This window comes from Hemibagrus wyckioides, linkage group LG21 (assembly GCF_019097595.1).
Source record: "Hemibagrus wyckioides isolate EC202008001 linkage group LG21, SWU_Hwy_1.0, whole genome shotgun sequence".
In the NCBI taxonomy this organism is placed as follows: domain Eukaryota; kingdom Metazoa; phylum Chordata; class Actinopteri; order Siluriformes; family Bagridae; genus Hemibagrus; species Hemibagrus wyckioides.
This window is the reverse complement of record NC_080730.1, coordinates 14,247,084-14,261,825: the sequence shown is the minus strand read 5'-3', so window position 1 is coordinate 14,261,825 and position 14,742 is coordinate 14,247,084. Positions and strand designations below refer to the sequence as shown.

At 37.0% G+C, this 14,742-nt stretch overlaps 1 protein-coding gene across 3 annotated transcripts in view; it reads right to left on the bottom strand.

Annotated features, from left to right (window-relative positions):
- Nucleotides 1-1,032: 1,032 nt before the first annotated feature.
- Nucleotides 1,033-14,742, bottom strand: part of rassf5 (Ras association domain family member 5) — a 45,399-nt gene continuing 31,689 nt past the window's right edge. For all 3 annotated transcript variants that reach the window (XM_058373163.1, XM_058373164.1, XM_058373165.1), the window contains 4 exons: nt 5,660-5,770; nt 4,253-4,547; nt 4,038-4,153; nt 1,033-3,086 (listed from right to left, as the gene is read on the bottom strand). In XM_058373163.1, coding sequence (XP_058229146.1) covers nt 2,934-3,086; nt 4,038-4,153; nt 4,253-4,547; nt 5,660-5,770 — 675 coding nt within the window. In that variant the 3' untranslated portion in view covers nt 1,033-2,933. The remainder of the gene's footprint in view (nt 3,087-4,037; nt 4,154-4,252; nt 4,548-5,659; nt 5,771-14,742) is intronic.

Sequence of the window (14,742 nt, the reverse complement as noted above, 5' to 3'; positions counted from 1 at the left end):
AAATCGATCCAAATCACGAAAAGACTGACAGATAAAATGGTGACATTTTATTTAATTGTTCATTATCTTTACAGTTTTAGAGATGATATATACTTCTAAATCCTTGAAAAACAAAGGATTTGCACTGATAGCACTGATTTGTCCACAACCCCAAATGCATCATAAAATAAGTTAAAAACAGACTTACACATAAACACACAGTTCATTCTTTCAATCTTATACATTTATCCTCATATTTTGAGGCAGATAAACAAAGAAAACCAAGCACACACACACACACACACTCAGGTAAGGCTACACACAGACAAAAGGCACTGCCAGCGGGAACACAAGAGCGAGTGGGATAGGACGAAAGGAAGTATTCCATCCATCCTGCTCAGTTTGCTCATGGCTGTATGTTATACCTCCCATGCTCTAGGAGGCACACTTGGAAAATTAGCATCAGAGCCAGCAGGGCAGCACAGGGGCAAAAACATAGAGGCTTTAAAATAAAGCCCTCAGATGACCTTTTTTGGTCATTATTTCCAATCAGTGTGTCTTTAGGCTTATACAGTAAAACAAACCTGTGTTAAATTCATACTAACAGTGATCAGTGGAGTGCAGCTAACTCAACACAGGTGATCATACTGTAGAAAAGAAAAGACTAACATTCTAACATAACACAGTCTGGATTGTCCCTGGCTATTCATTTACATTGCAACGGTGGAACTGGCATCAGGAAAAAAAGAAAGAAAGAAAGAAAGAAAGAAAGAAAGAAAAACCCAAAAGGCTGGAACTCAGATGTTATCATCAGATTGTACAGTTCAGATCACTGACCTTCTCTCATTACTCATCACCTTGCTGTGCTTTCTAGTAAATTGCTATGAGCTCCATGATGATATTCAGTGTCAGACAGAATGAAATCTCATACACACTTAAAAGCAACACAAATCCTTGATTAAATATTTTAGAATCAGAAGAAAAGTACAAAGCACATCATTCCCTCGTTATTATTATTATAATTATTACTATTATTATTATTATATACTGCACTATATATATATATATATATATATATATATATATATATATATATATATATATATATATATATATATATATATATATATTTTGGCTCACCACTTTGTGGTCTTTTCTGCCTTGTGCAATCTACAATGCACTGCTTCATTCATTGCAAAATACTAGGCTTATTTGTCCCTTATTTTAAACTTTGGTGTAAAATCCATTATTAGGGCTTTTCACACTTGAAATACTTTCCCTGAGTCATTGTAAACTCCAGGTAAAAGAATCCTGGGTTATTTCATTTGACGTTTCACACTGTTTATACTTTACCAGGGGTTTACAATTAAGTCTGGCTGATTAAATAATCTGGCGCTTCATATTATACATCCATAAAGCCCAGGTTAACCTTCTTATCTGCATATTTGCGCCATCAACAATGATGATTTGATAAATTTAGCATGTGCCTACTTTCACATCAGGCTTTTCACTGGTCTTTAAGAATTTGGTCTAAAATAAAAATAATTAGTGAATATAATTAAAAACAATGCCAAGCTTTTGGGCCTTTTTAAGGATGTTGTGTAGTTGATATACAACTTCCAGCATCTAAATTTCCAGTATGAAACGTTCCTCTAGCCGGGGTTCGAAGCAGAGATCAAAACGACAATAACCCAGGATTCAGCTCCGTGTGAAAAGCCTTAAGGTGTTTCTCAGCTTATAAAAATACAGCCCACAGCCTTGCTTTGCCCACTTAGCTGATGATCTGATATGATTATCTAGGCTACAGTACATTATATATCATACATCCTACATATTAGATTTCAGACACACTGATTTACCAAGATGCAACAGTTTGTGGGAAAGCTCTGAGTTGTGTGATGGGTGTGTGCTGAGGCTGGGCGCTTCTATATGCTTTCATATCACGCCAGAAACAGAAACACACTTTTTTTTTTTTTTTTTTACAAAAAAACACACTCACACTCACACACACAGTCACTATACACTCTACATGTATGCTATAGCCGTTTCACATTTCCGTAGGGTTTGGTTTGAGACGCCTGCGTTCCAACATGCTTATAATTTATATCTGTCCAGACTAATTTATAACGCTTATAGATTAGACTGAAAAAGCCTCCACGTCTTTCCAAATGTACACATGCATGTATATGGATGATTAGGCTATGATCAGTGCTGATTGGATGTATTGAATATGCAGTGTTGGCTACTGAGAGACATGTCGAGGTTATTGATTTGAAAGGTGTGTGACTAGAAGAGAGGATGCTTTCAGCAAATGGCGTATTGATTTGTACAGAAAGTCTGTCTGAATACAGTACGTTGTTCATAATGGTATTAGTTAAGATACAAATGATGCTGTGAAATGCAAGTGAGTGTGAGTGCATATTGATTTCTTTACAGCACAAGAGCCAGGTCTTTAACCTAGACTTATCTTAAGCTTTTACATTTATTCACTTACTTAAGTTCACTTCCAGGAATGTGGAATATTTATAGCATTAATGGTTGTTTTTTCCCCCCCATAAAGTTCCTTTGTCTACTTTAAAAAAAATCCCTGATGGAGGACACGCTAGCATAGATAACGAAAAAGAAAGTCATGCTAAGTAACACTCGCAGTAGCAGTCATAGCAGCAGCATCATACAGAAATGTGGACAGACAAGAAAAAAAAATCCTTCTCAAACATCAACCACGTCAGTCAGAATCACACTCCTGGATCATCGCACGTGTGCCGTTTTGCGTCCCGAGTGACGTGATTGTGTGATCCATCACTCTCCCCTTGTTCTTTAAGTCCTGACACTCCCTCACACACCTGCTCTGGTCACTTTGTTAGGTTTCAGAGGTCAGGAGGGAGGTCTGGTGGGGGTTTTGAGGGAATCCTAAGTGGAGAGTTTTTTATGAGTCTGTCCATAGGCTAGGTGCATTAGCCAGGTTTTTTCTGCACTTCCTCCAGAGCCTCGATGAGTTTCGTACGATAGGTCGTGTAGCGCAGCTCTACCTGCTTCACCCTTTCCCTTTCCTCCTTCTTCAGAATGGCCAGGAAGTTCTGCAGCTCGGGCACGGAGAATGCGTGCCACTAAAATACACAAAAAAGACCAAAATACAGTTAAAACAATGTAGAGATTGTAAATTTAAGACAGAATATAATATATAATAATTATATGTTTCTATTATATGAATAGATATTTTACATGTATTTTAAACACTTTAATTAAACCATTCAAAAACATGTCACAACATGTAAGCCAGGACATACTATAGAGCCATTTAGTATATCGCAAATATTGATATAATATTGAGTTATCTAAACATCACTGAGGTATCTGGGTCAAATTTGGTCAAGTTTAAGCATCTGGCATACAAATATCCTCTGGCACACATACAACCACTGTCTGATTGCCATTTACACATTTTGGGCCATAGTGAGTCAGCTGTAAACTCTGCTATAAATTGTGCCCTCATCACTGCTGACTTGTGGCTCACAATTGAGCATTACAGATTTCCCATCAGTTTCAAAATGAATTTTTATTGAGCCAGAAAAGTCACAGTGAGATACAAGATCTCTTCTTCCAGGGAGTCCTGGTCAAAACGGCAACATAGACGGTTTCACATAAAGGAGCAAAGTACCAAATTAAAGAAGATCAAATGCAATCAACTATATTTAACCCTTTTCAGCAGTACAACAGTGTAATAGAAATCAACCAATTGGACACTTTCCATCAGGATAAACAAATTAATTATTTTATCAGTAATTAATCAAGACACTGTTGGTTTTCAGTGCGAGACTTTTGTTTTTACCTCTGTTGGGATACACAGAAATTTAGTGGTTAAGATAACTCTTTCAAACTGTAGATGCACTTGGGGCATCAGAGAACAGAAATGGGTTTGATATCACTATTTACTTAGATACTGGGAAGACAAAAGTCTTTTTGGAGCTTGTCTATGAATATATTGTCCCTAGTAGGCTAAATAAAAACAGAAAAAAAGACAGACAACACCATAACAAATACAGTCGATTGTATTGTACCTCTACTTCTCCTGTCTCGTTTTCTTTCAGTACGAACGAGAGCTTCTCCAAATCAGGACCCGCCAGCAAGCGAAGGAGCAGAGGGTGCTCAGAATCTGGAAGCTTCTGCAAAAGATCTGGAAAACGCAGGAAGCAGAATGATTAGTATGCTTTATAGGAGCTCAGGGTGACTGGTTAAAGTGTGTTAAAGCCTGCTCCTACAGTCATTTGCTTACCCTGTCCATGGCGGTGCATTTGCTTGTAGAGAGCAAACTTGAGTGGATTGTCTTGCACCATGAACTTCCGGAGCAGGCCCTCGATGACCTCTTTGACCGTGGTGGTGCTGCTGACATGGAGCTGCTTGACAGCTTCACTGGGCAGATAGAAGGATGTGCGTTTGTCTGTAATGTCGGCCGCCGCTGAGCTGTTCTCCGAGTTCCATGAGCTGTTTGTGTCGTTTGATAGCAGTGTGACCGGCCGCCGCAGTTTCAGGTGGACCTTAATGAACCCGTTGTATGTGCCATCAGCAGCCTGAGCGAAGAAATGTGTTAGTGATGTAGATGAAGTTTTACTTCACTGTGATGCAAGTAGAACTCAAGTAAAAGTATAAAATTCTAAACTCAACTCAAGGAGCATGGAAAAGCTTCACTAACAACAGAACAACAAAGAACTGATGTTAAAAATTCATCGCATGATGTTAAAAAATTACAGAGCAATGCAATGATTTAGTGTGTGAAAATGTACTGAGTAGCAAGCAGAGATTGGACTTTTGAAATGTGGTGGCAAAAAAATCCCAGCAGTATTAGGTGAAATAAAAACTCAAGGGAAGTAGAGATATTATAAACAGATTTACTGGAAGGCAAAATGGTTAACAACATGTATTTGCACTTTGGGGCAATCCAGAGTAGGTAGTCTGCCTACCAGCATGCTTTTGGGAGGTGGGAGGAAACCGAAAGCCCAGAAGAAACCCAGATGAACACAAGGAACATATGCAAAACAAATAGGGGATTTTGGAGCTATGAGGTGGCGATGTTGCCCGCTGTACCTGTATACCACCCTCAATCGTATTTATGTAAAGAAATATTAAAATGAAGTCTTCAATACTTTGCCAAAATACTATATTTAAATAAAAATATTATTAACATCATCATTAATACTAGGATCCCATTATGTTAAAAAAAAAACTACTTTAGATATCATAAAATACCATTCCATCCATCTATTTTGTGTACTGCTTATCCTACACTGGTTCATGGAGAGCCTGGAGTCTATCCCAGGGACTCGGGGTACAAGGAGGGGGACACTTTGGACGGGATGCCAACCCATCAAAGGGAACAATCACACACATTCACACACTGTGCACAATTCAGAGATGCCAGTCAGCCTACAACACATGTCTTTAGACTGGAGGAGGAAACCTCCAAAACATAAATGTGGAAGTGGAACTTTAACCCATAACCCTGGAGGTGTGAAGCAAACCTTACCACAGTTGGACTAGCTTGCTAAGAACAAAGTAATAAAGTTGTTTTGTTTAAAAATGGAGACATTAGCTGCATCTAGACTACCTAATACCAAAGGTTGCTATGTATGGGTTTGTGTGGAGATTCTAGTACTAGTAGTTTACAGGAAAAATCTGTACTCACTAATTTCATTCCATTTTCGGTCACTTGAGAGTTGTACTCCTCTATCTTTGCCTTGACCTCTTCCTCGGTGAGGGACTGTTGCTTCTCCTCTTCATCCTCTTTAGTGGTATTCTGCAATGAAGAAAGACACACATTTAAAATTTCACATTGTGATACATCATGGTAATAATCTTTATTGCAGTTATTACTCTGAAAACTAGTGTTTCTGAAAAACCTTTACATAGAAACAAAGATATATATTGATCAATTTCTTACAATCTTTTTATGTGAAGTTACAGCCATTGCCGTCTGTTTCAACAAACTAACCAGCTACCAAAACATAGCAGTGAAATTAATGCCCTTTACACCAACTCGTACACCAGATTACTGATAATCATAAGCCTTTTAGAGAGAGATAGAGAGAAATAATCCCTTTCATGCCATCCCCAAAGGAAAAACAAAAAAGACTCTGCATGGATTTGGAAACACTACGAAAGCTTTCGGAGTAAGCATTATGTTGCTCTGTAATGACAGATTAGCCATTAAGTGTACGCCGCTGTTATCGACTGCAGGAGACTCTTCCTACTCAGACTTTTAACCATGCTGCAGTACGTGTCTGAGTGATGTTTGTGATGTTAACCGGAACCAAAGCCCAGAAATGGGCTTTGCAAAGCACCTGTTTTTATTTGCTCTCTGTAAAATAAAATAAAATAAACTAAAATAATTGCATTAAAATAGACCCAATGGCTGGAAGTTGCACTTCCCATTAGGTGAGTTGTTGTATATTTAATTGCTTTAAATAATACACATATGCATCATAGTAAATAGCTTAAATATCATAATTCACACATGCATGTCTAATTAAAGTACTTAATAATAATAATTATAGTAATAATAACATTTGTATTAAATAAATAAATAAATAAATAAATAAATGTTTCAATCCAGTATTATTTATTTATTTATTTGTTTGTTTGTTTGTTTATTTATTTAAAACCAGTATATTCAAACACAAAAAGGTTGAAGGCTAGATTATTAAGACATTAACTACTCAAAATCTAGTATTTCCTCTTAAAAGGTTATAAGAAACCAAATATAAATTTATTTAAGCCTTACATTTTATAGACATATTTTATTGTTTTGGGGCATTAAATGTTCTTGTTATAATGGCAGATTAAATTGAAAATATTTAGAATTTCTTTTTTTTTTAGAAAGAAGCAATATTATAGATAGAATAAAACAAATTAAAGCTTAAAAATAGGAAAATATGCCTAATAATCATATTTGGTTTATTGTAATCCTATAGTATTGAAAGAAATTAAAGATTTACATTTAACAAGATTTAAGGTATTATCACTTGCTAAGATGCTTTTTTTGCAGTGTGTGTGTGTGTGTGTGTGTGTGTGTGTGTGTGTTTTGTCCCCACACGGATAAAATCTGACAGTTTTGGCCTTGTGGGGATATTTAACTAGTCTCCAAAGAAAAGAAAAATTGCTAGCTTAACTTTTATTGAAGAAAAAAAAAAAACAAGCAAGTAAACAAACAAACAAACAAAAAGCCAAAGGTCAGTGTTTATGCTTCTATGCTAGGATATAAAAGCTGTTTATAGAATAGAAATAAATAAAAAAAAATTTATAGAAGCTAGTATATAAAAGCCGGCAGCTTGGAGCATAAAGCAAGGACCTCAACCCTCACTGTGTCAACAACCTTAGAAGTCTCTTTCATACATCCATTCCCTTTTCTACAAATACACTATGAAACATTCAGCCTGTGATCTATCACCATCATTTCTTGTTTGTAACATCTCTGCTCTCTCTAGGACTTTATTCTATAATTCAACCCACTTTCGTAAAAGAAAAACAGCCCCAAAACATCACAAAACACACACCTCTGTTCTTCACTAAATGTGTCAGATCCTAGATAGAGGACACGATAACATGAGATGTTTTCTATTTAGAAATTCCCCCTGTGCAAAGAAATTAGAATCTGTGGGTGTAGATCATAGCTGCTACCAAACGAACCTTAGCAACAAAGATTGAAGCTGGGATATTTTTAGTCGCTTGCTACAGTACATCCTTCGTAATGCATGCGACGGGTTTTTCTTTTTTTCCGAATGATGGAAAAAAAAATAGGATCATTTATTCAATGAAGATCCTTGGGGCACATTTTTGCTTTATGTCATTGAGCAGAGACACACACACACACACTAACACACACACACAATCACACACACACAATTTGCAGTATAATGTGTATTCTAGTGTGTAGTATTGCTTTATGTGCTAGATTTGACTAATAGAGTACAGACTGAGGAATGAAAGAGAGAAAGTGAGAGAGCAAAAACCCAGACAGGAAGAAAAAGATTGAAATCTTGGATCAGAAATGTGCATGTTGCCTTTTTTCCTGACAAGCTAACATGGCTTAATAAATGTTCTTGTAGGAAAATATGCATACTAACATAGAACATGAATCATTATTTTATTTGGCTGCAAAATGGATGCTTTCAGAAACGGCAGATTTCAGAAATGCTGATGCTTTTACATCTGGACTTTCTATCACCAGCAGGACTTCCATGGGACAAATAAATAAATAAATAAATAAATAAATAAATAAAGCAACGTTTTGTTTAATTGCAGACAAATTGAACTTTGAATTATTTCTTTATTCTGCATGTATTTCTGTGTGAAGCAGAGAATTTGATTATCTAAGGAATAAATCATGCCTGGTTGTGCTTTTAAGGGAAAGTTCTGTTATCAGAAATTTGGCAACAATAATAATATTTTATAATATTTCTATATATATCTGTGTTCTGTAGTTCTTATCCCACATAGGGTCGTGGGAGTTTATTCTAGTCTGTCGAGGAACACCCCAGACTGGCTACCAACCCATCTCAGGGCACATTCTCAGACACACACACACACACACACACATACACTACAGACAATTTAGAGATGCCAATTAGCCTACAAAGCATGTCTTTGGACTGGGAGAGGAAACCGGAGAACCTGGAGTAAACCCCGGAAGCACAGGGAGAACATGCAAACTTCACACACACACACTAAGTTACCATGCACCCCTTTTATTAATACATGTTTTTTTTTATCCATTTATGGTTACACAATTAATGCTGTGTTGTTTCCTCAACATTTTTTACATTTATTTTACTGAGCTGAAAATGTATTTTAGTTACAATAGAAATGATACCATATTAAGGAAGAGCGTATTAATTTATTCTTGGAGTTAACCTGCTTTTAACACAGAAAATAAATCAACACCCACTGACGAATCAGAATTGAGCATTTCCTAGCTACTGTATGCTGATTATCCGAATAATCAGGCTTATATTCAATATGTAAAATAAATATATATGGCAGGTTATATCACTGAGGTTCTACAAGCTCTGTTCGAGTTTAATCTTAGCAAAGTGTATGTAAATATAGTAGATATACATGTGGAATCAGTGAACCAGTGCGATACAATTCCTCCATCGCATCAGGAGTAGCAGTGCCAGGAAGAGTACAGAGGAAAATCGATTCATTTCTCAAGCCATTCTGAGGCCTTGGAGCGAAGCCAGCGAGCAGCTCCAATAACACTGCAGCCTCAGCACATATCAGCCAGACCAATCGATTACAGTCGTGCTGAAGTGTAAAAAGTGCAATAAACTGGGAAAATACTTGTTTAATTAAAACCTTTGACGATTTTTTTTTGTGCTTTTTGCACCATGCTTAAAGTAGAATGGTAAAGGTTTCCAGAGTGAAACGTTATGTTGCAGGTTGTGTGAAGCAGATGATTCTATCAAAATGGATAGGACTCTGAGGTGTGTGTTATTACTGAAAGTCACTCAGCTCATTATTTCTAAAGCTCAATCAGTAAATAATGGCACCCTAGTCATCTTCCCATCATCACCTTTGAACTTAATTATACAGAATTACATTAACTCTGATCATTTCAGATTTCTCAATCATACTGCATATCAATATTCTTGATTATTCTGCTATTGCTATATGGTTATACAACGATCAGGCATAACATTCTGACCAGTGCCAGGTGAAGTGAATAAGACTGATTATCTCCTCATCATGGCACCTGTTAGTGGGTGGGATATATCAGGCAGGAAGTGGACATTTTTTCCTCAAAGTTGATGTGTTAGACGCAGGCAAAATGGGCAAGTGTAAGGATTTGAGCGAGTTTGACAAGAGCCAAATTGTGATGGATAGACGACTGGATCAGAGCATCTCCAAAACTGCAGGGCAGCTAAGTCTCACTGGCCCATATGGTCTGGAAGGCTGGCCCGTGTGGTTTGATCCAACAGACAAGCTACTGTTGCTCAAATTGCTAAAGAAGTTAATGCTGGTTCTGATAGAAAGGTGTCAGAATACACAGTGCATGACGGGTCAGGGCTGTTTTGGCAGCAGAAGGGGGACCAACAAAATATTCAGTCATAATGTTATGCCTGATCAGTGCACTTTAGTACACTGAAACTGTACTTTGGGTAAAGACGCCTTGTCTAAATGTGCTAACTAAATAAAACTAAATCCCCCTTGCCCTTTTCTCTTTCTCTCATCAGCCATCAGATTCCACAATGTACCAGTCTCTATCTCTTTCTCTCTCTCTCTCTCTCTCTCATTTATTTTACACTATTTTTGATGTAAGTTTATTTACTCCTCATTCTTGCACTGATGTGTCAACTTAAATTTCCCCAATAAGGGATTGATAAAAGTAAACTTCAACTCAAATCTCATGTACATGTTTTGTCATCCATGTCATTTTTTTTATAACAAATGTCTTAGAATGGATTATTTTAAACTATTATGCAACCAAGAGCATTATTATTTAATGAAGAATGGTTAAAGAGCAGAGGCTGGGGCTGAATTCTGTCAAGCCCAGATTGTAGATTCATGTGAGTGACAGTTGTGTCAGGTGAATATTTTTCTGATGTTTTCAACCTTCAGTGAAACTTTTCTGCAGACTATATTACACAAACCCTGTAGGCGATTATAAATTAGGAAAAGAATTTCAAACTTTATTCATGCCTTATTCATGCCTTGTAGATTAATTGCCAAGATATTGACATGTTTGATTTTAGCTTCCCGTCTAACATCCCGACCAGCTAACCAAAACCTCCTGAGTCATCTATTACTAAAAGACATGTGAATTTGGATGTGTGGTGACTCTTCATGCTCTTTCCAGGGACTTGGAATTGACACATTCCGACTAATCTCTCAGGAATTCCTGCATTTGTGAGCAGAGCTAAATATAGCTGCCTCCCTCCCTTCCTCTAGCCTGCAATGAGAAAGTGCTGCTGATTAGAACAATGGAGTGGACGATGAGGTAACCTTCTCAAGGTTTCTGGGTTTGCATATATAGAAAGTGGCTTCACTTAAAGGGGGGATGAGAGGAGGGGAGTAAGGCAGCTAAAAATGAGAGAGAAAGAGAGAGAGAGGTTTATGTGGTATGGATCAAAAGGGAGGAAAAATGGTGCAGAAAAAAACAATGCTGCAGGGTTGCATCAAGCTGTCACTTTATAGCTGCAGACTTGCAAATGGTTGCTTGCTTCACACACACACACACACACACACTTAGAATTGGCCTTATGTCATTTACACTTTCAGGGATCTAAGCATTCAAACCACTGCCTTTCAATTCAGATTCATGAATTTTGGTACGTAGGTGTGTGTATAAAACACAGTCAGTGCAGAAAAAAGTACTCAACTGTACCTTTCCTTGTTACTAGGGTTAGACCTACTATCAAGAGTGCATCTTTTGTAGCTTTAGTGTGAATCTATTACACGGTCATATGAATGAAATGTACATTTAAACTGATTTAATGTACCACTCTTGTATATTTAGGTTACAAGATTTTTGAGTAAGTATTTCATGGTACACTACATGCACCTTTCCGAGTGAAACATACAAGAATAGTGATAAGGAAGAGTAGGGTTTAGCACAATTTTTTTGTGAGAATGTGGGTTTTGAATGTGATAATAGACCATGAGGGATGCTGTATGTGTGTGTGTGTGTGCATGTGATGGTGAATCAGCGGGTGTTGTGTAGGATCTGTTTGCATGGCATGTCTTCCCTGCTTACATCATTTTGTGCCAGACTGAGAGCTGACCCACATTTAATACTTACAGTATCTAACATTTCTATGATATGCGATAAGAATTTATTTAACGGCTCCGAAAATCAAATATTTAGGACTGCAAACAAGGGAATATCTTAACCTGTTATCATTTTAAATCTTCACATTTGAACAAAAATGAGCAGCTTCTAGTTTTAGTTTGTACAGATATTATAAAGATTTACTATCAATTCAGAAAATTCTAATGTTTTGAATTATTATTAAAATACATAATGAAACAATACTACCCACAATAGCTCAGAAAAGTATACTGTAACCTAACTGATCACCGTAAACGAGATCATATCATCATATTGCTCAGCTTTCTAATCATATTTTTCTATGAGCTTGTCTCTGTAAATAGGTCACAACCTGCAGCACTGCTTCATACAGCGGAACTAAAGACCGTCGAGGCCTCTATCACTTCCTACTGCTCCAACTGCCTACATCTTACCGTGTCTCACCCACAGGAAAGAAAAATCTAAAAATCAATCTTTGTCTCTATAGTTTCTCCTAGGCAGTAATGAAATCAAATGCATATAAAAAGCAGACGTCTGCTTCACTTCCTTGTCTCTTGACAGCTCATATATGTCTCCTTGAATTAAAGTAGAGATCTCACACGCTGTTCTCAGTCATATTAAGCTAAAGCAACACATTTGTTCATGCATCCAGTTTATAAATGCATCCAGCTAGCATTTACCCAGGTATTCTAATCCCAGTATAGTAAATTAACATTATTAATATTATATCATTAAGTGTGCGATTCCAGCTAGTTGTAGTAATAAAAAATCTAAATAGCATTGCAGTATGCTAAAATCTCATGTCTACTTACTTACTGTTGGCTTTAAATTATTTCTGTTTTCTATGAGCAAGCTTTTAATCCAGTATTGTTATGCTAGTACGCTTTCAGTCTACTTCATCAGGAACATCATGCTCATTCATGCAATTATCAGCCGATCATGGAGGAGCATAAAACGCATAAAATCAATTTCAATTAATAATTAATATTTATATTTAAATGCTAATATTTAAAAAGTATGATCTCTGTGATATTTAGTGTGGCATGGCCAGACTGGCCCTAACTGCAACCTAATCAATCACTCTTTACAACTATGTTGAGCAGAAAAGCATGCCAGAACACACAACACATCTCGAGTTTACGATAGTAGGAATTCACATCAGGTTCCTCTCCTGTCAACTAAGAACAGGAGGTTGTTGAGGGTACTGGACAGGACAGTTGAGGAATGGAAAAAGACTAGATGTCATTTTCACTCTTACTCATTTCAGTTTAGACATGACCTGGATTTCCTGCCATGCCCAGCTGGGTCCCTAAAAAAAATTGAGAACCTGTAAAAACTGAAATGCACCAGACTGGAAACTGGAACAATTCATTTACACACAGAAACCCAAACATAACTTACTACAGTTCCCTGTTCAGAAGTAATGTTTATTATTTCACTCCATTGTAGTTCCTCAAATGAAAAGCCAAAGGTGGTCTCGATAATGACACCCGAGGGTGTAACACAAGTCCATGATGCATAACAAAGTACATCTGTGATGCGATCAGGACAAATATCACCTTACATGAGTTATAAGGGAAGTGTTTCCTCAGTTCAGTGTGAGCTCAGCACATGGTGTCTTGAGCTGATTAGGTAACATGATGCCATCAGAGCCATCCTCAGACCACGTGAAAGCTTTTGAGCGTTCTGAACATCCTATTTCCTGGTATATATATAAATAATCATAATTTCAAAGATAAAACCTAAAACAAAGTTATATAACAATAATGTCTTTATTTTTTGCCAAAGTTTAGGAGCACACCTGTCCTGTAAATGACGCAGACATTGAAAATATGTTGAATCTACTTCATTATATGAAATTAGCATAAAACTAATCTAAGATTTGCCTTTATAGTGTTGTAACAGAAAATTAATATGGAAATATTTGTTTAAATATTGGCTTACGGTTCCAAGGCTTGAAAATCTGCATGAGAAAAATTTACCTAGATGAACTTGTCCTAAAGTGATTTTAAACTACTATAAAACCACATTCCACTCAAATGTATTGGCTTTTTCTCATATTATTTGCTATTGTTGTAGTCTTAACTGAATAATCCCAAAACTTTCAACTAAAATAACTGTCTGTATTTTTTTTTTTTTTTTTTTTTTTTTTAGAAAGATACTCAAATACTTGGGGAACTGAATCAGCTGACTTCAAATCTGCAGGTCCAGGATTTAAACAACGAGTCCCACAAGCATCCAACCAACCACCAGCCTTATTAGTCAAGAAATCTCTCCATCTCGCACTAGTATTAATACGTTCTATCTTGGGTATGTTTTTGGGGCGTGGTTTTGTCAAAACGAGAAGTCATTTGTTTGAATCTTGAGAACTTGCAACAAAATCGCTGACCAGCTTTAAAGCGATGAGGCCAAAATCACTTTCTATGTGACTTGATTGATATTATTTATAAACTGAAACTAAGTCTTCCTCATAGCCACACTTCTAAACAAGTCAGTCACAGTTGCAGGAACCTGGTTCCTGAGCAGAGGCTTGTTTATCTCAGAGCGGAAGCTGTGAAACTGTGGCCCACTTCCTATTACAACCGAAGACCTGACATACTCGCATACTTCATGGTTTAATGTGTAAATTCATGTGTTCATTGCAACAGCACTGTAACAACTGCATGCCATCTATGCTCTCTCTCTCTCTCTCTCTCTCATGTGACATACTGTACAAGCTCTTCTATTGCAGTTTCTGCAAAGAAACAAATGTACTGCAGCAACGCCAGACTTTCTGGGTCCCCCTCCCACACACACACACTCTCTCTCTCTCTCTCTCTCTCTCTCTCTCTCATTACTGGGTCAAGCATCGAGTGGGAGCAGCTATCACTCTCTACATATTCACATCCCTTTATCCAAGCACAGCTCAATCATCTGCATGTCTGCTATGCCTCATTTCAAATGTCACACCCACAAATCTCCTC